At 39.4% G+C, this 23,639-nt stretch overlaps 3 protein-coding genes across 5 annotated transcripts in view; 2 read left to right on the forward strand and 1 right to left on the reverse strand.

Annotated features, from left to right (window-relative positions):
- The window catches only part of LOC100864886 (uncharacterized), a 74,409-nt gene extending 58,275 nt beyond the window's left edge, over positions 1-16,134 (reverse strand). Inside the window, exon 1 of the mRNA XM_086917779.1 lies at positions 16,115-16,134. The gene's annotated coding sequence lies outside the window, so the exon portion shown is untranslated. The remainder of the gene's footprint in view (positions 1-16,114) is intronic.
- A 1,076-nt stretch (positions 16,135-17,210) lies between these two features.
- Positions 17,211-19,832, forward strand: LOC100869838 (uncharacterized). The gene is made up of 6 exons (XM_012489795.3): positions 17,211-17,594; positions 17,684-17,978; positions 18,068-18,717; positions 19,016-19,236; positions 19,299-19,453; positions 19,525-19,832. Exons 1-6 carry the CDS (start codon positions 17,518-17,520, stop codon positions 19,705-19,707), a joined length of 1,581 nt encoding a protein of 526 aa, XP_012345249.2. The 5' UTR covers positions 17,211-17,517; the 3' UTR covers positions 19,708-19,832.
- A 1,854-nt stretch (positions 19,833-21,686) lies between these two features.
- LOC100864647 (uncharacterized) overlaps positions 21,687-23,639 on the forward strand; it is a 64,655-nt gene continuing 62,702 nt past the window's right edge. For 2 of the 3 annotated variants that reach the window (XM_086917790.1, XM_086917792.1), the window contains exon 1: positions 21,687-22,070. The gene's annotated coding sequence lies outside the window, so the exon portion shown is untranslated. The remainder of the gene's footprint in view (positions 22,071-23,639) is intronic. The other variant, XM_086917793.1, reaches the window with a different exon arrangement.

Below are 23,639 nucleotides of genomic sequence, written 5' to 3' on the forward strand. Positions count from 1 at the left end.
GCTTCACAACGACACACAACCGAGTGTTCGAGTTCGATGGATTCTGTCGCAGATAGGGTGGTCCAGAGTTTATTTCGCGAAAAGAAAAATGTAGCAAGCTTGTTAGGTTGCAACGTTGCGTGTTAAGTGAAATTTTAATTAGGCACCGGCCCTCTTTCGAGCCCTCCTCCCCGTGTAAGGGCTTTGCTAATTGCGCGTGTGGGGCTTCCTCGGCTACGAGAATATATACGAGATTCACGAGAGGGTTGAGAGTTTTAGCGCCGAGTGGAAGACTGACAGAGTGGTTCAGGAATGCGAGTGATATCCAGGAACATGGGTATACGTATATGGGCGTTTTAAAAACCGGATATTGAGATTTTAATTATGGGCCTGTTTCCTGCCCTTAAAAAACGTCCAAATTTTCTTCTCATTTTATACGTATCGAAGTTCAAATGAAAATTTTATATTAAAAATCGGCTGTTTTTTTTGTTTGTCAAGTGTTACCATCAAGATATAAATCAAAAAAAAAAAAAAAAATAAGAATTATAAATATTTATATTATAATGTAACCTCATTAATTATTAAAATTCAATTTATGAAATGTGTCAAGTGTATCTGACTATGATAATAAAGCACATTATTCATCTCGGAATACAAAATTGTAACCTTATCCTCCAATAAACCATACGAATAATTGATGCAACGTTAATAAAGCAACAAAGAAACACTACACTACAACATAGAATCGAAAGAGCGTATATTTAGAATCTCTAACGACAATATTAAGATCCTGCTACGATCCCCAACTCGATATGCTAAGAGCCATGTACGACGAGGATATTAGCACTTGGAGAGAAACATTTCACCAATATCCAATACGATAACGCATTAACTACGATATAACAGAATTTACCAACAACATCGTGCTTGATGGAATCGATATCCGTTCCGACGAGAAACTCGGCACGCTCGCGAACTAGATAAACCCGCTGGCAGAGCTTTCTCGCCGAATATTGGAGGAAAACGTTTTGCAGGAACCACGGCCTTGATCGTGGAAACTGGCACGAGGCAGAAATTCGATTCCATCGCCTCGTGTCGAATTTTCGTGGCGTGTGTGCGCCCCTAATTGACACGGGCGCGATGGCAGCTTTACGACCGTGTCGAGGAGGAATTTCCACGGTGAGACTGGGCTCGTTTTATTGGACGTTGGAGCGGTTAAAAGGTCCCCCTTTACGGAACTGGCCACGCACGATTCTTCCCTTTCCCTTCGAGAATCGCGCGTTCCTCGTTTTCGTTTACCCCGCGCGCCCCTCTCCTCTTCGTCCTGTTCAACCTCGACGGAAGTGGGTCACTTGGACCGTGGCCGGTCGCGGGGACAACGTGGATTGAATTTATTTACTCGATGCATTGCGGGTAATTGAGCTTGGTTATCGATCGAGCGCCCTCTCTTCCCTCCTTTTATCCTTTTTCGGCACGCGTTTAGCTGTAATTTGCTTCGACGTGGATCAGTCTTTTTTTGTTTTCGTAGAAGGAAGGATTGTTGGAAGGATTGGAAATTGATCCCCTTGATAAAGTTTCGTTCGAAAGAATCCTCTTGGAATTCTCTCTTCTCAGTTTGGTTTCTAGTTTTTTTTCAACGAAAGAGAGAAAGATAGAATGAAGATTCAGAATCTGGACTAGCCAAGATTCTTCTCGATGGTAGGTGAGTCGTTGGTCGGGATAAGTAATGGATCATTTCGATAATGAATTGAATATATTTGTAATAGGAAGAAGACTGTAAATGAGCATTTTATGTTTTTAACAAAATTAAGAACACCTAAATGTTATGTATGACAAGCGGCGCAGATGCAACGAGCCACGAAACACGCTATATGGCTCACGAAAATATTCGAACAACTTTTTATTTTTTAATGAAATGTTAATGAATTTTTTATTTTTAATGAAACTTTATGATATATACAACGAATAATATATGGAGCAATTTGTTTTATCCAAATATTATTGCAACAGATTCGACCAATATTCCAATATATTTTTAATTTCTTAATAATCTTATGGTACAAAAACAATTCTCAAAAAAAAAAAATTATATTTAGAATTTGACTGAAAAATGCTGAAATTTTGTACGAATTGATTTCATTTAAAATTAAAATTTTCGAGTTGCACGAATTTCTTTGAAAAAAAAAAAAAAATAACGTTTCAAACATTTTTCTGACTTATTGTATCTGCCCACGATTACTTAAAATCGTTGAAAGACTCACGAATTTCTCTCTCTCAGGATTTACACGTCGGTTGTAACACTTCCGTAAACTACACAATAACGTCCGTGGAACGGTGTCATTGGCTTTGAATCGTTCCATTCTCCTTCTCGGTCGTTCTAATCCTCTCTGGACCGTACGATAGAATTATATTATACAACAGTAGCGTTACTTCACACTAAGAAGCATCCGTAATGTTTATTAACACATTCAATACTCGTGACGCAACGTATGCGTCAAGGAGATTTCTTATTCAAACGTGGTACGACGCGTACGCTCGCGTCATACTGATTGTTTCGCCTGAAAAATGAAAAGAAGTTTTCCAGCTTTCCTTCTACGTTCCTATATTCCTTCGTTACAAATGTTATCGCCACTATACACATTCATTTTGGATCCATTTCACACGATTCTTTATATTTAATGGAAAACCAATATCCGCCATTAGAGACCCGCTTCGATTTTTGGTACTGTATTGAACGTGTTAAGAGGATCGGTCTCGGTGTGGATCTGGCATAACGCGTCGAGGAGATAGTCAAGGCAGAGTCGACTCTCTCTTCTTAATTATCGACCGCGTCGCCAACAGTATTCCCGTTCTCGTCGTGGCCCCTTCACGAGAACGCACTTGCGTTTAATTGCTTTTCAAGGACAGAGAAACGACGGAAGTGGAGGAACGAACGGGCCGATCGATGCCGAGGAACGAACCAGTCGATCCATTTTTTTCTTTCTTTCTTCGTGTTCCTTTTTTTTTTTTCCCCCTCCATCTCTTTCACTCGACTTTCTCGATACACATATATGTATATTTGTTTCTGCCCTTTTTTTCTTTTTTCTTTTTCTTCATTTTCGCGAAGTTCGATATGCCGGTTAATGATTAAATTAAAGCCATCGTATATTCTCTTGTAATTGAGCGCTCGATACCAGCGCCTGTTCCAAAGCCGCCCTCCAGAATTTCCATTAAACTTAACAAACACGCGTGCCAGATGCGGCAATAAATTTTAATTAACTCGAACGATGACCGAGGACCGTCTTTCGATACAATTAAAATACAGTTAACCGCGGACGTGACGATCGGCCATCTTTATTTCTTTTTTTTTTTTCTTTTTTACGTCACCTCATCCGATTCATCGTCTTTGAATTAAGAGATTTATAAGAAATCGAAAGGTGTCGAGAGAACACATGTCAAGTGTTAATGGCGATTTATTATACCTTTCTCCATATTTGTCTTTTAATTTTCGTCACTTGTTAATTTTAATACAATATCGAGATAAGATTTACTTACAGATTCCTTTCAATAATTGTAACGAGAAGAGTGAAAATTTTCAAGCCTTCGTTTTATTAAACAATTGAAAACTCAAAACATTTCTGTCGAAAACTATTTTCTTCGAGACGCTTGTTTTCCAATAGGAAAATAAAAATTATTTTCGTTTTTCAATTAGACTTAAATTTCTCACAGAAAGAATCGTTCGATCGAAGAAAATAAAGATTAATTTCAAACGAAACAAAGCGATTTAACGAGAAATTTTGCGTCGTTCTGCCTGGCAAGGTTAGCATGCCACGGAGGCTGTATAAGCGTTGGGAAGCTAGGATCAAGAACCACTGTGCAGCATCGATAACAGTCGACGCATTCCTGAAACGTGTCGCAGAAACGCGGAGAAAAAGCGGAGGCAACACGCGATAACGGTTGCCGGGATCTTCGTTGTGTCACTGGGTCGCAATACACATTTTCTAGCGGCATTTTCTGACCCCGCTTCCCGCCGCATCCGTTCACCACACGCGGGGAACACCGGAATGATGATAAATACAAGGAGAAACATTTCCTAGGGGAGATATTAATTTGTTCGGTCGCGTCGAGCAAGGCATAATGGCAAAACGTGGCACGATATTATAACTCGTTCGTGTATCTGTACAACGAGTGTCCTGTCATTTTGGCATATCTCAACTACCAGCTACATTCTCCAAAACTTCCATTCATTTTTATTCCTCGATATTTTTTTCCTCGAATCTTTAGAAATTTTGTACATCCAATTTTCGTTACTTGTTATTGCTGCTGATTCGATCATGCTCGTCGTCACTCCGTGCTTCTTTTCGAGAGATCAATTTAGATACATCATTTCTCACATTTCTTGGTAATTTAGAATACGTAATCCAAAGTAATAATTGTCAGGTCTGTCTATCGTTCGTATCTATACGAGAAGGAATAACATATAATAGGTTCTTTTTCTCGTAGGAAGCATTAATTCGTCGAGGAAAAATATGGGATGGATCCGTGTAATTACGCCACTATCTCACGCCTTAATTCCGACCGAAGAAATTCCAATTTGCATAATTGACGAAATTTACCAACATCGAATCTTTCATCGAGATAAATATATCATGAGCCGCGATGCGCAATTAAAGGCGAGCTCGCCAAGATTTATCATCCCGAGGCCAATTAAAAAGCGGGAAACGGAGAGAACGTTCCGTTCCGTTCTGTAAAACTGCATTGGCCCAGTAAGGATCTCCCTACATTCGGCTGTAAAATCTAACTGCACACGTTTCGTGACTCTCAGAGTTTCTTGGAAAAAATCACACCGAAATCTTCATCTTCGCAGAATCCTCGTTGGTATTTCGACGTGTTCGAGTAAGCCTCGATCTTCGGCCCCGACGATTCTGGCCGTGATCCAACATTCCTCTGATCATTCCGCTTTGTACACTGCACCACGAATGCATGCATTTGAATAGAGGTGTATACCGGTAATATTTTGACGTTGCACAAACACGTTTGGAATCCTTTGCTCGAATTCGAAGTCTCGATTTGAATATAAAAGTCGGTATATCTTATTAGTAGTGTGAATCGAAATTTCGTCATACTCTCAACTCGTTTCTACGATGTAGACAGATGAAATCTTCGATGAAATGCGAAGAGGATTCTCTAGTCGTTCAATAACCAAATAATCAAGGTATACCTCAATCACGATCGATGAAAGAAAATTGGAATTTTATATAGACTGACGAACACGTTTCTTCTCCCGTAAGTAAGTAATAAAAATTAGCAAATATTGAAGTAAAATTTTTCGACCTCGACACGGATTATTGTTATCTGCGACCTAGAAGAAGAAGATTGTGCAACGTCAATTGTGATTTCAAGAATGGCGGGATCGTCGGAACTGATAAAAGCGAGGATATAAGAAAGAAGAAGGATGAAAGTGTCGGTTGGCGGGACACGCGGTTTCGTAATAACGCCGAATGAAAAAAGAGGAAGCAGTAAAAAAGAAAGCAGATGGAAGTCGCGGGTGGAAGCGTGTCGGCCTATTGTTTTGCCACGATCTTCGCCACCGTTGTACAATTGTACACGCGTGTTCCCGTTTCGCGAAACGACGAAAACAATCCGCGCGGTGGCCTTGTTCTGCAAGCCTGGACGACGACGAAACCTTGAAGGGAAGGTTGAAAACTGACAATGATTCCCTCCTCCTCTTCTGGTTCCTTCTTTTAATTTACATCTCTATTCTATTCTTCTCGCCTCTGTAATTAAGAGTGACAAACATAGTATCGCCGTTGCGATACAAAAGTGAAAGAAAAGTATATGTAAAGGCTTCGTTAAGTCAAAAGATTATCATGGTATAATCATGTTAATATCTATTCTTTTTAACTTTCAACATTAAACAATAATCAGAATAAAGAATCGATACGAGATACTAACGTTTCATCCCCCCAACGCGTTCAGAAAGTCAGAAGATCAATCGTAATATCAGCTTGGAGAAGCCTCGAAAGCGCATCGAAGCGTGGTCCTCGTCTCTCGAGGAGAATAGCGGAGAAAGTTTGTCGCGATTGGAGCCCGATTGGGCGAAGTTTCGCTTTATTCATCGACGAAACGGCTCCATCGTCTCACCCTCGATAACTTCCTCGGTCTTAATCGGGCTTAAAGCCTCCCTTTCGCCGCGGAAAAATCCATCCCCTCCTCTCTCGTACAGGCTTTTCTATTTTTAAATCGAGAAGAAAGAGAGAGAGAGAGAGAGAGAGAGAGAGACAGAGCTCGGATAAAATTTTAATCGAGCAAGGTGTTACGTTTCTTCGAAACGTAATTTTATCGCGTGTCCATTTTTGCCCTTTATCGGAGTTTCCATTTATTCGATGTCACGTAGGGCCCCGATGGCCTCGAATAACCACGATCCTTCACCCCGTTGCATTGTTCGAACCTCGTACGTTGTTTTTGCTCCATGATTTATCGCCTATATATAGATCCGCCGTCCTCGGTTTTTCGTTATTGCGCCCCAGATGGGCCCGGAATAATCGAGGCATGCTTTGGCGAACTCTTTTGCAATATCCTCCTCACGTGATACGTGCTCGTAATTCGTTAAAAGCAAGCGTCGAGAAAGCGATGCTTGTCCGCTCGTGTGAATTTCTCAGCTTTTTTCGCCACGGGTGGCCAAATCTCGGTAAATAAATATCGAATCTTGAGTTTGAATTTAAGTTTTGCAGTGACTCGTAATGCGGGATTTAGATAGATTTTGAAAATTTTCTTACAAATTTCGCCTCGTTTCCAATTCTAATTTTTATTTTTGAGTATCAATTCGAAGGAAAGATCTCGACTTAATTTGAAACCTGGTTTCGAACTCGATGCCTTGAATTAAATCGAAAAATTAACTCCTGCTTGCTTAGAACTTTCAATTCTTTCGAATCCAAATCGACTGGTCGAAACGAGGGCTTTTTACATCGTAAGAAACAGAGGATAACGCCGAGAAAAGTTTTTTTTTCGCAAACGAGATGTCTCTGTTCGCGTGCAACAATGCAATTTCGGGGATGACGTGGACAAGTGGTTGTGCGACGAGAAAAAGATTCTGGCCCCCGAGGTGAACGGTTAGCCATTCTCTCGCAAATCGTTCTCCCCATTTACGCGTGAGAAACGAGGTTGGAGTCAAGTGAACGACTCTCTCTCCACGGATCATCCTTTCCTCTTAGGATCTTAGGATTTCTTTAGAAACTTAGAAATGTAAAATTACCTTACCCATCCTTAGCCTGTTACACGCTCTCAAAAAGGGGGACTCTAAATGGATCTCATTAAACGCGAGAGCGCTCCACGATGCTCGACAAAGTGATAACGATATTCGACTCGACGAATTAGCTCGGAGAAGCTAGTTTGGAGAATGAGATCGTGGTTCTCGAAGGGAAGGCGGATTTCGAAAATTATCGTCACGTGTCCGTTCGACTCGAGGCGTTCCAGGTGGTGGCCCGTGCAAAAGAAATCGTCCACGGGGATCGTTGAATGGAAGAGGACTGTCACTCGCGAAATGAAAGCCTTGGAGCGTTCGCAAACGGCGCGTGTGAGTTGGCATAACGATGGGGACAATGGACACCGGTGAAAGTTTGCACGCAGACGAGATGCAGAGGCATTCGTCTCGGTGATGCGCGCTGGGAACAAAAATCTTTCGTCTCGATTCCACGGAGGGAACGTTGCCAGACGAGCGTTGCCACACTCGAGAACAGGAAAATTTCCTCGAAAACGTTCTTACTTTTTTTTCTTCTCTTTTTCTTCTCCACGCGTTCTTTCTACGTTCCTCGAGTTAAACCGAATACCGGGCTAATAATAGAATTTACGAGGCGATCGATTAAAAATTAATCGATCGCGTCCTTCCCTTTTTCCACGTCTCTTAGAAATGAGATTTGATCTCATTCGCAGAAGACGTTTATGCAGATTTATTACCACATTTCTCCCAGTCGTGTTGAGAATTCTGAGTTGTTTTGTTATTCGCGAGATCGAATTATCTATAAATCAATCCTTACCTTTGATTACCAATAGAATTTAATTTAAATTTGTTATAAAGGATTTCGGATGAAAATTGGCTTAAAAATCGAGGCAAAGTTGTAAAGAGGCTGAAATTCAATCAATGTGGAACGCTTGAGAAGCGAGGAAAGTACGGTCACCCAATAACGATCGTATTTGCATGGAACGAATGAATTAGGGTTGGTGAGTACCTCGGGAAGATCTTCGAGCTTCTACCCGCTTTGTGAATTGGGTCGAGGCAATTTCTATGCAAAGTATCGGCGGACAAAAGCGAATTCTCGAACAGCCGCGTCTAATCAGAGTGTGGAGGGGGAGGGTCGTCGCGACGCCCTTGTCGTACGTGCGCGTCCCGACCACCACCTCCACGATTATACTTCCGGTCAAAATTAGCCCTAACAGTGAAATCCATTTGAATCCAATTCGCCGTTGATAATATGCATACAAGAGACACAAACGGAAGGCTGTTAATATTTCCTTTAACTCATGATCCCACTTTATCTGTTCACAATAGAAAATTCACGAATTTAGAAAAATTGGATAATTCATTTGGATGGTTCAACACTAAATTACGAAATCATCTGACGAATGACTGGGGAGAGCGGCTAGGGAGAAAGTTAATTATTTCGAGCTGTATATATTTGAAACCAACTCGTGTAATTCTTATTCCACTTTGAGAAACGGTCAGACCTGTAACAAGGAAGCAAAGCAGGGTAAACGTTGTCATCGCGTATTTCACGAGGTCGCGCGTATCGAAACGGCGATTTATCGAGGTTGAAGGATGACTCCGCTGTATCCGCCACGGGAGGAGGAGGATCGTAAGTTCTCGCTGGAAGCTCGCCCCTCGAAGCCAGATATATCTCCTCGGTTGATCCCGTGACACGGTATATACGCGATATACAGTTACGAAAGTTGCGTAACAGGGCCTCGAACGTGGCCACGTTGTAAATATAAAAAAATAACGGTACAGGCCGCGCAATGGACATTGTGTTCGGCCACCCTGCCGCTCGTTACAGTCGCCTCTCTCAGCTTTCCAGAGACTCCCGCTTTCGTTTTAATTAGCCTGTATTTTTTCTCCGGATTTTATTAAACGTCGTGGTCGTAAACTCGATCGAAACTCGAAGCAGTTTTGGATTTTTTCAATCCCCTCCCCCGAGCAGAGATTAATTTCTCCGAGGTAATTTTCTCCGAGGAGAGATATACGATTATTGCTCGATGATGATTGCCTTGCGTACGATTGTTAATTTCATTATATTATTCGTAATTCTGAAAATTTTTTTAATCCCTTTGCGTAATTGGAATGATATACGATTATTGTGCGACAATTATTCGTACATAAATCTTGCTTTATTCTCGCATAAATTTATATGGAATGGAAGGAGCGAATGAAAATCTGGAATTTTTAGTCCCAATTGATAATCTTGATAATTTCGACAATTTTTTATAATTTTGATACATTAAGATGATCGAAACTTGCATATGCGCGCGATCTTTTCACAATGATCGCGAACACAAATTTCAAAGAAAGAAAAATGCGAATCGAATTCCTATCCTATTTTAAGATTGTATCTCAAATACGACGACACCTAAGATAAATAAACACCTGCAAATACAGTGTACAGTTTCGCGACTCAGCCCGAAACCGCAAGACATGACAAGAGGATCACGAGGATGCACGGCCAGATTGCTTGACACGAATTACATCTTCGGCTCAAGGTTGTCCAAGAAACCTAAATTTACTTAACTGTCGTCAAATTGACTTTAGACGGGTCGAGAAAGTTTGCACGGCCTCGAAATCGGTCTCCATTAAAGAAGCAATTACTCGGAATAAACGATACGTACGGAATCGCGTGCCGCCACGAAGTAATTGCAAGATTTGCGTCTCTGCGGATCTCGAAATCTCTTCTTCTCGACATTTAAACTTATATTAGAAACTCGAAAGTCGGAAGGAACGGAGGAACGAAAAGTGAAAACAAAGAGTTGTTCTTCTGGCTCTCCATTGTTTTTCTTAATTTCTTCGAGAGATTAAATCTTTCGAGAGAGATATAACTTTCAAACGTTTCAAACGGTTCAATAAAAATTATCAAACTTACCAACAAGTTTGCGATTATCATTTCGATGCAATAATGCAACGAAAACGAGGGGATGAGAATGTGTGCCACGCCAAGGTTTCAACAAGTTCTCTTAGTTAGAACGATATCATCTTAACGCGCGCGTTCGCTAATTCGAAGGCGTGTTCGACGAGTGAAGTCTCGTCGTTCCCCCTGCTTCATCGAGCGTCCTCATTTCCGCGGTATATACGCAACGTACGAAATGTTAAGCTTCCTCTCTCCTTCTCCCTTCATCCCGTTCGCTCCACGGCATAACAACATATTTTAAGCCTGCCAAAGGAAAATAATGCGTTCCGCGCGACTTGCCGCACACTGCACATGCCTCCAGAGACCGCCTCGTATATTCCGCGAAACGTTGCGTTACGTTATGGGGGGGGAAAAAAATTCCTCTCACGTGGTGGATATATGGTAAATTTCGGTGGCTGATCATGATTCTATGCATCCACTTTACGATCACTGCCACGGTTATTTACAATAATTGCTCGAATCTCGATGAATTCTTTGGATGAAAAAGAGAAAAACTTGAAAAAATAAAACTTCCTCGGCGCAGCTATTATTTCTTCATAGAATCTTGGAATCCTCTAACTGTTTTTCCATTTCTACGTACGTTACAACTGTGCGGACGGGAGAAGAAGGGAGAGCATCGATCGATTATTTCCTCGAAACTATATATATTTATTAGTTGGTTACGTTTGGACCTTTCAACTCGATTCTTCGACGTAATCTTTTTTGTCGAGTGGAATATGATCGTGAGAAATATGGATGACCCTAATAAAAATTCTTGTAAAATTTTACACCCAATCTTCATCGTTAATGATCATACGGTAGATTCTACCGTAAATTACCGTTCCCACAAAAGAAATGTAACAAAAAATTATTAGTTTTTGTACTTATCGATGACGATGTACAATTAAAAAAGTTTTTGAAAAGAAGAGAATAACCAAAAAGATTCGCACGAAAGAAAAAAAGAGGTAAGTAATCGTCGAAGAATCCACTGTGCGAAAAAAAAAATAAGCCGAAGAATCATACGTACTTACAATTGAGGTCGAGCAAATTCCTCTCCTCGATCTAATACCTCTACAGACGTAGATCGTATCCTCGGCATCGCCTACATTCAACACGATTCAATTATCTCGTCCCTGAAAAAAGACACTCGATGTCTCGAAACTACTAAAGCCCACTCGAGGGACGCTCGAAGTTGGTCTCGTTGCATCCGTATATCTCTTCACAATGGTATCGAAAGGTTCTCGATGCCAAGTTTCCCTCCTACAAGATTACATTAGCATGTACAATGCGCTCGATGCTCTTTCCAACGGCGTGACGCGTCCTATCATGGCCGTATTCAAACGAAATTCTAACCATTCCACGACAATACTAACCGCAAATAACGCTCCAATTCTGCCCAGTTCGAGTCCAACGAATTTTATTCCGCGACAATAACCACGTTCCACGAACCAACGAGACTCTCGTTCCACGACGATATCAATCACGAATCGGCATTCCAATTCGGCGTGAAATCGTCCAATGAAATTTATTCCACGACGATACTAATCGCGAATGCGCTTTCCACGTTGGTCTCATCCAAAAAGGAAATTTGAATTCCACGACAATATTAAATTACACGATACAAAGCGAATCAAATATAACTTATGTGTGACGTCTCAATTCAATCCAATCTAGATTTGTTTTTCATCTATGTCCAAGAAAGGATAGAAATAGTTCTTCGAGAGTGTAACACATGGGCACAGCCATATCCAACGGAGATTGTCGTTCCACGACAATATTAATCGCGATTCTGTTTGAGGCGTCGCGTGACGTGGTTGTTTCCCTCGAACAAACAATCTATTATCGCGATGATGCATTTCGCTCAAAGGCAAGACTTCTCCTCGGCCGTTTACGCCTCGACACCCTGCGCTCTCGATGGATTTGATTTGGGTGGGCGTTCTCCACTTCCATTAGCGGCGAACGTCCCGATTAAACCGCGCGCGACACAATGCATTTCGCTAATAATAGGCGATCGACGTATTAGATTAAAGGGCAGGCGTGTGTTCCCCGTCTCGAAACGTCGAAGAGCTCGCTCGTCGAGATGTGCCATACACGACGACGAGCAGTTTCGAACAACCGCTGTTGAGCGAGTATATCTCGTGTGGTTGCTTAATTAATTAATTAATTTTGTGGTACTTGAAATTTTCAGAGAATTATCGAACTATAAATTTTCTTGTAAAAAGAAAATTCTGATACCTCGTGTAAAAGAGAACGAAGAATGATAATTTCTAACACTGATGCTTCGTTTCAGAGAAAATCGAAATGTGAAATTTCGAGTGCACTTCAAGTTTCGTATTTAGATTAATAATATTTTAAAATGTAGTTGAATGTAATAGATATGGCGAGAGACGAGTCGCGATATCACTAAAGGAACATCGCTGATTTCAATTGACTTCATTTCTCAAGTGCATGCGCGTAAAATTTCACAATCGATTTTCTCGAGAACGAAGCCTCGTATCGATAATTATTATTCTTCTATTTTTCGAATTATTTTCTCCACGAAAATTTATCTACTTTCGAGCAAAAATTATTATTATTATTTCTAATAAAATTCTAAGTAAATTCGAATTTATCATTTCCCACCTAATATCATTCTCAACGAAAATTATCGCCGTATATCCTTCCTCTACTTTCCCCTTGGACACCTCATTAATTTTGAATATCACGTTTCTGCGCGCGTCGCATTTCCACTTTCCACGAAAATCTCGCGATTAAAACTTAAGGCTTAATGCATGCTCATAATCGTGGCAACGATGATTAGCCGGTGAAGCCGGTTAAAACGAAATGGGACGATGACGGTGCAACAACGGTGTATCACGCGAGACTCGTTGATCTCTAAATTACCGAAGGGTGTTTCGCGTCGTTTTTTCTCTCTCTTTCTCTCTTTCTTTCTCTCTCGCAAAACTGCTCTTCTCGAAACACAAACGGCCACAGTAGTTGCGATCCATAAGTAGGTAAGTAGGCAGCCGGAGATATTGCCCGGTCGTTTTATAATAATCAATTGCTTTTTTTTTTTTTTTTTTTTTTTTTTATTTAGCTCGGGCTAATGCGCTGCGGTTTCGCCTTCTCACGCCTAAGCGAATCTTACAAATTGGCCGGCGGAATTTTATGCCTGGATTGAATCCGATTCGTACCGTGACCCAATGTCTTCCTTAATCCTCCTCGATTCTGGATTGTAAGCGAACGATCCATAAATCGAATGAACGATTTACGTTCACTCGATTCGATGATATTAATAGAATGGAAGAAATTCCACTCTTCCGTTTAATGCGGTATGAATTTATAGCCTGGCTAAAAGAGAATGGAGGGAGGAAATCCACTTTGCTGGGGAGTACTCGTAAACAGCATCGATTCGGTTGGCAAACAATCGAGAATCCAATATCCAAAGTGCAAGCTAAGGGATTCGAGGAGGAAACAGGCGATTCGATCGATCCACTCTCACGGCCGAGTGTGAGAACTTGGAAGGGTGAAAAGTAGGGAAGAAGCTCCCGTTTGCGTTTAAAATTTTAAAAGTTGGCCGGCCAATTGATCAAAGTTTTCTGCGAAGAATTGAAATTGATCGAGCGATCGGTGTCGTTGACTTCAAGCCGCGTTTACATCGAACAACTTTTCACACATTTCGGAATCGATCGATCATGAATTGTCGAAACTTGTGCTGAGATTTCAACATTGCGCTTACACCAATGACTTTAAGCTCCGTTTACATCAATCAATTCTTGCTCCATTAACCGAATCGATTTCACGTAATCTAAATTTCAAGTCGATTAATAGACTTAAAAAAAAAGAAAAAGAATGATATACAAATTTATCAATAATTACTTTAATATGGATATTTTATAAAATTTAATCTAATGCAATAACTCGGCTTGTTGAAACTATGATTTTCTTTTTTTTTTTTTTTTTTTTTTTACATATCGGCTGGAACAAAAAGCGGAAAAAGTTCGTATATATACTTTTACCATTATCAGAAGAAGAATTAACAATCGAATGAATGAAACGATCGAACAATGAAAAAACGTTTCACATGATTCCCCACGCTACTTGGTTTTTCCCAGTACCACCTTTTCAAGTAACGCGATGCACCCGTTCCACGAACAATGAATCATTCCCGTGGCCTTACGACCACGCTTTTAATCAAACTTTCCAGCGGATTCGATCGTTATCGCGCCAGGAAACACGAGTAGGAATGTTCGGATAGAAGAAGAAATGCGGCGAGAACGGATACAAATTTCCCCTATTGAAACAATTATCGTGCATGAAAAAAGAAAAGAAAGGAAGAAAAAAAATTGCTCTTCGAATCTATAAACGTTGACAATATTTTCAGGGTTGCGTGTTCGAGTGACGAGTTGTAGAACGAGGTGGACGAAAATGTCAAAAAGGAATGAAAGAAAGAAGCATTATAACGGTTGTTGTATTAAAATATGTATTATTAATATATCGACTGATCGATTACTCTAAGTAGTTGTCTGTCTTGTCTTTGTGAAAGCATATATAGTATAGAATTATTTCATAGACGAAGAAAAAATATGTACACACGTGAAGTTACAAAGTTCTACAACCGACCGTTCTCTACAACCGAGCCAAAGTATTATTTGAAAAGAGAAACGATGGTTCCCTTAACGAAGGGTCGGTTAAGTAGAGAACAGGGAAAAGATGAAGGGAACTTGAAGCGAGGTGGCACAGTATGAAAGCAGTTTACTTCGCTCGAGACGAGAGCAACTCAAAGTTCTTCACCGTTGAAACAATACTTTAACCACTTTGTGTACTTACGCTCTTCGAGCAGGTTGCTCCTCGTCTCGCTCGACCAATTTACGAATCGGGAATGAAAGCAACTTGGAAGAACACGTGTATGCGACGTGTCCTCGTAAATTAGTATAAACTGTTTTGTGTGAAAAGAAAAACAAAAAAAAAAAAAAAAAAAGAAAGAAAAACAAGGGTGGAAAACAAGGAAAGCTGGGTTTCGGTTGAACTTATCGTTAAAAAACGAACATAAAATGGCACAGCTTTCCTCGTCACCCAAGGGGTACTGTGCCGGAACGCGTTCCCGTTTTTTTACATGGCGGGGATCCCCAGGAGGCCTACACCATGCCACACGATATTCCGTGTGGAACAAATCAAAGAAACAGGAAAAGAAAAAAAAAAAAATAAAGATATGTATATCGTGGTATTTGAAAAATAATAAAAAGATCGAGAAGAGAAGTGTATAATCCTTAAGCCATCAGTCTCGTGGATGTATATCAAATCTCGTAAGAAGTTCATCTTTCTGATTTCGAAGTTCTTAAATAAATTAATTGTAGTCGTGCGGACGATTTCCGGGGCGTGGGGCGTTTAAACGTTATCGCTGATGACCCACGAATACCGATCGGTGGCAAACTCCATTTACGAGGCGAAAGTGTTTCGAACCGCTAATGACCCGTCGTCGCGTATTTTTCCTGCTCGCGTTCGATTACGTGCCCACGTGCAACTGCACTTTCTACGGCGTACGACGTCCTAATCGGGGAATGGACCGATCGAACGAGTCGTTTAATCGTTCCACCGATTTACTTTTGTCCCTCGAATCGATTATCGGTATTCGAAGAGGCCACGCGATGACGAAACGCTCTTCGAGGCGTCGGGAATACCAACGTTCATCTCCCTTTCGATCGAAACGAAGAATGGATTTTTTTTAAACGCATGAATGAGAAAACATTGAATGAATGAATGAAAGAGAAAAAAAGAAAAAGAGAGAGAGAGAGAGAGAGAGAGAGAATATAAGAAAAAAAAAAGTACAATTTCTCGTTAAAATCGATAAATTAATTCTAAACGACGCCTCGATAGAGCTTTTTCGAAAAGGGATGATACACCGAAATCGTCCGTTTGACCACGGGATGGGTGTGAAACTTATCGCTAAACACCGGCATATGCACTATGCCGGTGCGTGAGTACCTTATACGCTAATCCACTTAATCGACTACCTGCTTGTATACCTCTTCGATGGAACAGAGAGAAAGATCGGAAAAAACGGAGAAGAAGAGCCACTAACACGTTCGAGGCCGAGGTGCGCGACACACCGATCACCGGAACTCAAAGAGGTGGCCACGTTACGGAAACAGGATCTTTTATACCCTGGAAATTATTGATTTTCATCGGTCCGCCAGGCCGGTGGCACGTGCGCAGGTCCTTGACGAACGGCGCACGAGCACCACTGCCACACGCGAAAAATAAAGGGAGGAGGGAAAAGAGAAAAATAAGGGATACTTTTTCGAGAAAGCCGCTCGTCCCCGATGGGGTCGTTTTCACGTGCCAACAACGTTACGACGGCCGATTTTATGAAGGACAATAAACCTAAGGCCGAAGAAATAGCGCAATTCGTCCCTAGTAATCGTGAGAGGGTTGTTATTGCTATTTAGATAATGCAACGATTTTTGGCTGACGGATCTGGGCTCTCGTTTTCAAGGTTTAACCTCGTGAAATTTTATGGGAACGTAATATTGGGATGTGTGCTACTTGAATGATGTAAAATAGCGCGTAAAAAAATGTATGCATCGCGCAAGGGGTGCTGAACGAATGAGAATTAAATAAAATGGAGAATGAAAAATAAAATCGTCGACGAATTATTCTTATTACACCAAGTTTGAATAAGATGTATAAAGAAATATCAAATTTATTGAACGCGTACGATTTGTCTTGTTCGTTGATATTTCCACTCGTAGATGGCAATGCGTAAAATTTCTAACGTACACGTGCACGTTTTAGGTTTGGCAATTTATTTGAAGTAATTTCTCGAATTCTTTTGATAAAATTTAGATTATGCTTATGTGGTTTAATTAAAACTTTCTAAGAAGTTTCATATTCGTAAAATTAACTTCATATAACGAATATATGTGTAATGTTTTATGAATAATAAAGCGAATGAAATTCTCGATAAAAGCATTTATGATTATACATTCTCTATAAGAAATTTCTGTTTATAAATTCCATGGAAATTTAATGAAGCAGTTACATACGATATTAGTGCCCTCTGACGGAGAACTATAAAAGTTATTTCATTATGGAACTGGGTCATCAGGCTTACCAATCTTTACTATATTTAATTTTTTATTAAATCTAATTTCCAAAAATTATTTGCGTAAAATTTATTTGGCTGTAAATAATTGATTTCTATAAATATAAATGAAAAATAAATTATTTTTAAAACACAATGTTATCAGATCCATTATTGGAATTGAATTTTTAAATTTAGAAATTTAGATCTAGGATCTTTTATTTATCAGTTCATGACGAAATATATAATTTTGTTTACATATTCTTAGTAGGTGACGTATGTTTTGCGTAGTTCACGATTAATAAATGGTAGCAATAACAATTATGAATATTAGTTTTTACATAAATGAAAGTTACGATGGTTAGACATAATTATATTAGAATGCAGAAATCACAGATTGATAATTTGACATGGTCATTTGAGTAAGTATTGCGTCTAACTTTTGCAATTTTATGAAATATCAAAAAAAAAAAAAAGAAAAAGTTGAATTATATTTTTATATGTTTTTCAGTACAAATGAAAATATCAATTCTCACAATCCATGGGCAGAACTTGGCCAAAGATATGGTTTTATTGAAGATGACAGAATATTAAATTTAAATAATTTTGAATATCCTGAACTTGGTGATAGATATATCAAGAGTAAAAAATCAGTTATATCACGAGAAGTTTGTTTGTCAACATCTAACAATATACAGATTTTGTTACCCATGGAAGAAACAAGTATGGAACCAAAAAGATCAAAATTTTTAAGAAGATACAAGAAATCAAATAAAATTTGTATTAATCTTCAAGAGGCATTACAGGTAGTTATTATTGAATTTATTAACTTAAGATTGAATAATTATTTACAATAGTACATTGAATTGAATTATATTTATAATTTTATTTATAGAATACATTATATGCTAATAAAATGAACAAACAAGTTCCAAAATTAAGGATTAATCTTTACATGGGCAATCTTGGTTTCAATGTGCCAAGTAGATTGGATAAAAACAAATGTTCTGATCTCAGAAAAGTTAGAATTTCTATTTCTAAAGATAAAAAACCTTCGAAATTAAAGAGAATAATTCTTTTAAATCGTAATATGAAAGCACAGATTAATAATGAGAAAAGAGAAGAATTTGAACGTAAGAAAGTAGAAGCTATTTGTAGAGATGTTGATACTATTAATTTTAATGCTTTGAAAATTAGTGCAGAGCCAGAGATAGACTATGTTAGAAATATGTGGACAATGGCACTGTATGATAAAAATTACAGAAATATAAATGATATAAATATTTCTGACAACACTCTATCTCACAGACCGGATGTAATTGAAAGGATAAATGATCTTGGAATTCAAGGAATGCAATTGACAAATAGGCTAGTGAAAGGAAATAATAAAACAAATTTTTCTCATTTTATTACTGATATTATTGAAAATGATATTGTTAAACAGACCCTTTCTCTTCAAATTAACGATGATATTAAGCCAGAAGTTCAAAATAGTGCAGAAATAGATGATAAAAATTTTCTAAAATTTTCTCGTAATTTTAGAGAGTAAGTATTTTAATTTACCTATAAAGATAAACACTAAAGTATTTTATATTTTATATGACACTTAAATGCTATTGTGTGACATTGTAATATATGTTTGTATTCCTGACTCATTAATATTTGCATTATACACGCAATAAATAATATATATTACATTATCAAAATGTTTGTCAAGATTATAACCTTTCTATCCTATCCTAATTTTTATCTTAGAAGATGAAATTTATTTTATCTTTTAAAATTCATTTGATTTTTATTATGTCAAATGAAAATTAATTTTGTAAATTCGAATATCTTACAGATATTGTACTAATACGTTAACGAAAGGTTTGAACGATGCTCTCGAAGAATTCCTACAAGAAATCACAAGGCTTCAAAGAAGATTTCACGAGAAAAATCCAAATAAATCTAAATATAAACGGCGCTATTATTCTGGTTTGAAAGAAGTTCGTAAACATGTTGAATTGAAAAAGCTTAAACTCGTGATTATTGCTCCTGATATCGAAAAAGTTGAACTAGAAGGTAAATATATAAGATTTATAACGAAATGGAAAATGATTTTTTAATAAAAATCACGATTTTAGACGGATTAGACGATCAAATCGATAAATTACTGGATACGTGTAGGAAGCAAAATGTAATTTTTTGTTTCGGATTGCGAAGAAGGAAATTAGGATATTATACTCACGGAAATGGATTCGTAGGATGTGTTGGCATTGCAAATTATGGTGGAATCGATGTAAGTAGCTTACAAACTTTCGAATCACAATACACAGAATCAATAAACACTTAACACACACTTGTTTTCAGCTACTTTTCAAGAACGTTTTGACAGAGCTTGTGATCGCGAGGAACGCGTTCAAAAAATTAAATGGCGCCATAGAAACGACTATCGATATATCGAAAGTGATCTCGGACGATCTCTTGCTTTCTGAAAATATTAATGCCCTTTTGAAAATTTTATCTCAAGATACACTAATAGAATGTGCATAAAAATATTTAAGGTTTTGTTTACATTCGTTTAGTTATAAATGTTAAATAATTAATATCGCTAATTGTCGTTTACGTTTGTATCTTATTTGTAATTTCATATTAAAATACAATTTAAATTTCAATTATTCGTAATGTTAAAATTTTATTTTATATTGAATTTTATTTATTATACCTACCACGTGTTAAGAGAAAGTATAGACAAGGAGAGCAAATAATGGAAAAAGGATAGAGATAGAGTAAAAATATTGAAATCAGCGCCATCTTCAGAGTGCCGCAAATGAAACTCGGAAAGAAAGGACAGAATATAGTGGAAAAAGGACAGAGATAAAATAAGAATCGATCCGTGGCGCCATCTCGTAGTTAACAACAGTATCAAAGATCAAAAGAAAACTCAAGAGATGGCGCTGCCCCTCAATTCCTCCAAATCTATCTTACCATCTTTGAAAAAGTACTTTTTATACTCGAGTGATGGCGCTGCCTCTTAATTCTTCTAAATCTATCTTACCATCTTTGAAGAAGTACTCTTTATACTCGAGAGATGGCGCTGTCGGTTAATTCTGATCCTATCTCCGTCCTTCTTCCACTATTCTCTATCCTTACTTTTCGAGTTTCATTTGCGGCACTCTGAAGATGGCGCTGATTTCAATATTTTTACCCTATCTCTGTCCTTCTCGCACTATTTACTCTCCTTGTCTATACCTGCTCCACAAAATTCATACGCTCAAGAGACAGCTCCGATATTTGATTAACTTTATCCTTTTTTTTGCTTAATCTATCGAATTAAAATCTTAATCAAAGTTCATTCTAATCCAATTTTTATACGTGACAAGTCTACTTTATCTATATATCTATTTTCATATATTTATATTTACGTTCTCCTACATCGTACGAGTCATATTATGATTCGTTTAAGCTACATTGAATTATCTTCTGCATCGCATATACTTACAACCCGTTCACTTTACTCGTCCAGTAAAGGTAACAACTCGAAAGATAAAACAGATTTTTACGATTTACGTAATTTCCATCGCAAATACTCAGGCTTATATTTTTTAACGCAATATCGGCCGATGTATCATACATAATTCGCATCAGGCGCCGCAATACACGGCCATCTCTAAAACCAAAGCCAACGCACCGATACATCTCGGTCAGACGCAGATATTTCGGTTAATTAGTGCCCCCGTATGCGTCGGATGCGCGATCGTAGGAGGATTAGTATCGATTCTCCATTAATTTTAATGAAAGATGCTAATCGATTCAGGTGTAAACGCTTTATCGCCCAACGGCAGTGATTCCAGGAATCTTTGGTATTCAGCTTCTTGCATGCGCCCCTCCATGTATACCGCGATATATCCTTAGGCGGCCTTGTTTCCCAGTCATAGTTCATTACGGCGAACCGAGACCCCGAATAATTAATTTCATTCGCGCGGGCAAAAAACCCTAAAACCGATTAATCTACCCTTCCTTACGAATATTACGAACGTCGTAACACTTTTAACATTATTTCTCAGCTCGTCATTCCACCAAAAAAAAAAAAAAAAGAAAAAAAAACAAGAATTTCATAAAAACTTCCATATCGTTCCATCCGAAAAAAAAAAAAAAAAAAATCACCATTTCTTGGACAGCGCGAAAGATGATCAAGGAAAAAAAAAAACGCTCGAGAGACGCGAAATATCCGGAATTCTTGATCGAATTCCACGCAGGTTCGAAAGAGTCCTACGAAACACGGGGGGAGGGGAAACGAGAAGGCAAAGGAGAAGGCCTGGGGCGAGGGGGAAGGGGGGAGAGCACGCAGCTGGAGTGCGGGCCGCAAAGATGCGGACGCAAGGAGGCAGAAGCAAGAAGGGGCCCCGCGAGAAGGCGGGAGAAGCTGGAATGGAGCTGGAAACGAGAGGCTGCGGGGGAAGAAGTGGATGGCAGCCGGTGTGTGTTGATGCAAGTGCGGTGACTGTACGTGCTGACTGGCGGAGTCAGTCAGTCAGTCAGTCAGTCGGCTCGGCACCGGCCGCGACGCACGATCGGCGTCCATTTTTCTTGCCTCTCCACGCGTCGCGCGTACACATATCGTGTATATCACACACGCGCGCGCACGCACACACGTACACAGAGCGAGAGAGACGCACGCTCGCACGGCTTCGACACGCAACTTCGCCTCTGTGTTTCTCCGCGCGCTCGCGCGCGCGCACGCCCGACCTCTTCTGTTCGGCCCAGTTTTTCCGCCTCGATTTTTCCTTCCTGTCGCGGGAGCCTGCCTCGAAAGCAGTCAGGGGGCCTGTGTGTCAGTGTGCCTCGTCGGATTACCGCCCAATTTCTGCCGGAATTTCGCCGAAACCAGAGAGTACCAGAGCCGAATCGATCAGGTGAGTTTAAGTCTCGTCGATTTTTCTTTCGAAGGGAAGAAATTTTCGATGATGCATCATTGTCGTTTTCTATACGATTTTTTCTTTATTTTCTTTTTTTTTTTTTAACGGATGGATTAATTGCGAGTTGAGATGAGTTGAGATCGCTGAATGACTGGAAATTATCTTGTACAACGATGATTTTATTAAATCAAATCATTATTCTTTCGCATATATTTCGATCGAGCAAGAATTTTGGAATTGTTGGAACACAGGGAGCTAATTACATAAATATTTCTCTCTCTTTCTCGTGATATATAATATAACGCTCGCGTTATATCTCGAATGACTCTGCACAGAAATATAATCGTACGACTTTTATAAATAGAATCGAATTACTTGGATCGTAATTAAAATATCGCATACTTCATTGTCATCGAAGTTCATAAGAATTCTTTTTTAGAATTATATCGAGCGAGCGAGCAATCCAAGTTTCGTAGAACTCGTCTCGCTCACGCGAGAGATACCTCGAAACATAAATCGTTCAATTTCCCTCCTCCTCCCAAAAAAAGAAAAAACGAAGAATCTCCCCTCCTCGAATATTTCTCATGATTCACCTTATAGTTAACATTCGAGTTAACCGTCATCCGTCATCGTACACACACGACGCTTCACACTTAGACACTTACCACCGGTGTACGTAGTTCCAGCGATTGTATCTCATTCTACACGCGGCTTAGAAGAGGCAGATTGTTGGGAAGAAGGAGCGAGGTGAATTCCTCTGGAAAAGGAACGGTCTCCTCGATGACTCTCCTCGTTGTACTGTTGTTCACGCGTGCCCGGAGTACCTGCACGGAGACAGGCTGAATTATTTTCACGTCCCGTTAGGCGTCAACGATCGAAGGATCGATAATATGGCCGGTCGCCGCCCATCCATTCCCTGGATCCACCTCCGTTTTTTCTCTTCGAATTCGACGCGATCGCGAAAAAACCGCGGGAAAATCGGACGATTCGGTTTCGTTGGGACCGCGAGCGAGCGTGATAACGCGCGAAACCGCAATCCAATGGTTGGAAAAAGCGACGAATTTGGTAGGGAATCGAACAGAGGCCTCGAATCGAAACCATTTTACGGGCATTTTTTTTTTTTTTTCGGTTCCTGAGAATCGTCGCATTTAACTTTTTTCGGGCGATCTGCGCAATTTGCGTCGCAAAATCGAGAAGCGACGTTCCTGCTTTTAATCTTTGCGTCAATAGTTGGGTGTTCACGACGCAGTTCGTTGTATCTCTCTTTGTGCAATTATCTGCATCTTGGCAGGGAATAATAAATGTAACGCAACGGCGAGATTCGATCTTTTGAAAATCTTTAGAAAAATATTTCGAGAGGAGGGGGGAATCCGTGTAATTCCCTCGTTGATTCAAATTAATCCAATAATTACTCGTATACCTGCGAGAATCTCTCGTACGGAAAGATCTCTGTAATTTTCCAACGATAAGACGCCGATCTTACAATCGTGCACGTGCATCCAACTGGTTTTAACAATTTTTCCAAGATAATTTCATAAAATCGTGCGAGCGTATAAGGGAAAAGCA

The sequence above is a fragment of the Apis florea genome, unplaced genomic scaffold (genome assembly GCF_048593485.1).
Source record: "Apis florea isolate Af1SG1 unplaced genomic scaffold, ASM4859348v1 contig_2272_pilon, whole genome shotgun sequence".
Lineage (NCBI taxonomy): Eukaryota > Metazoa > Arthropoda > Insecta > Hymenoptera > Apidae > Apis > Apis florea.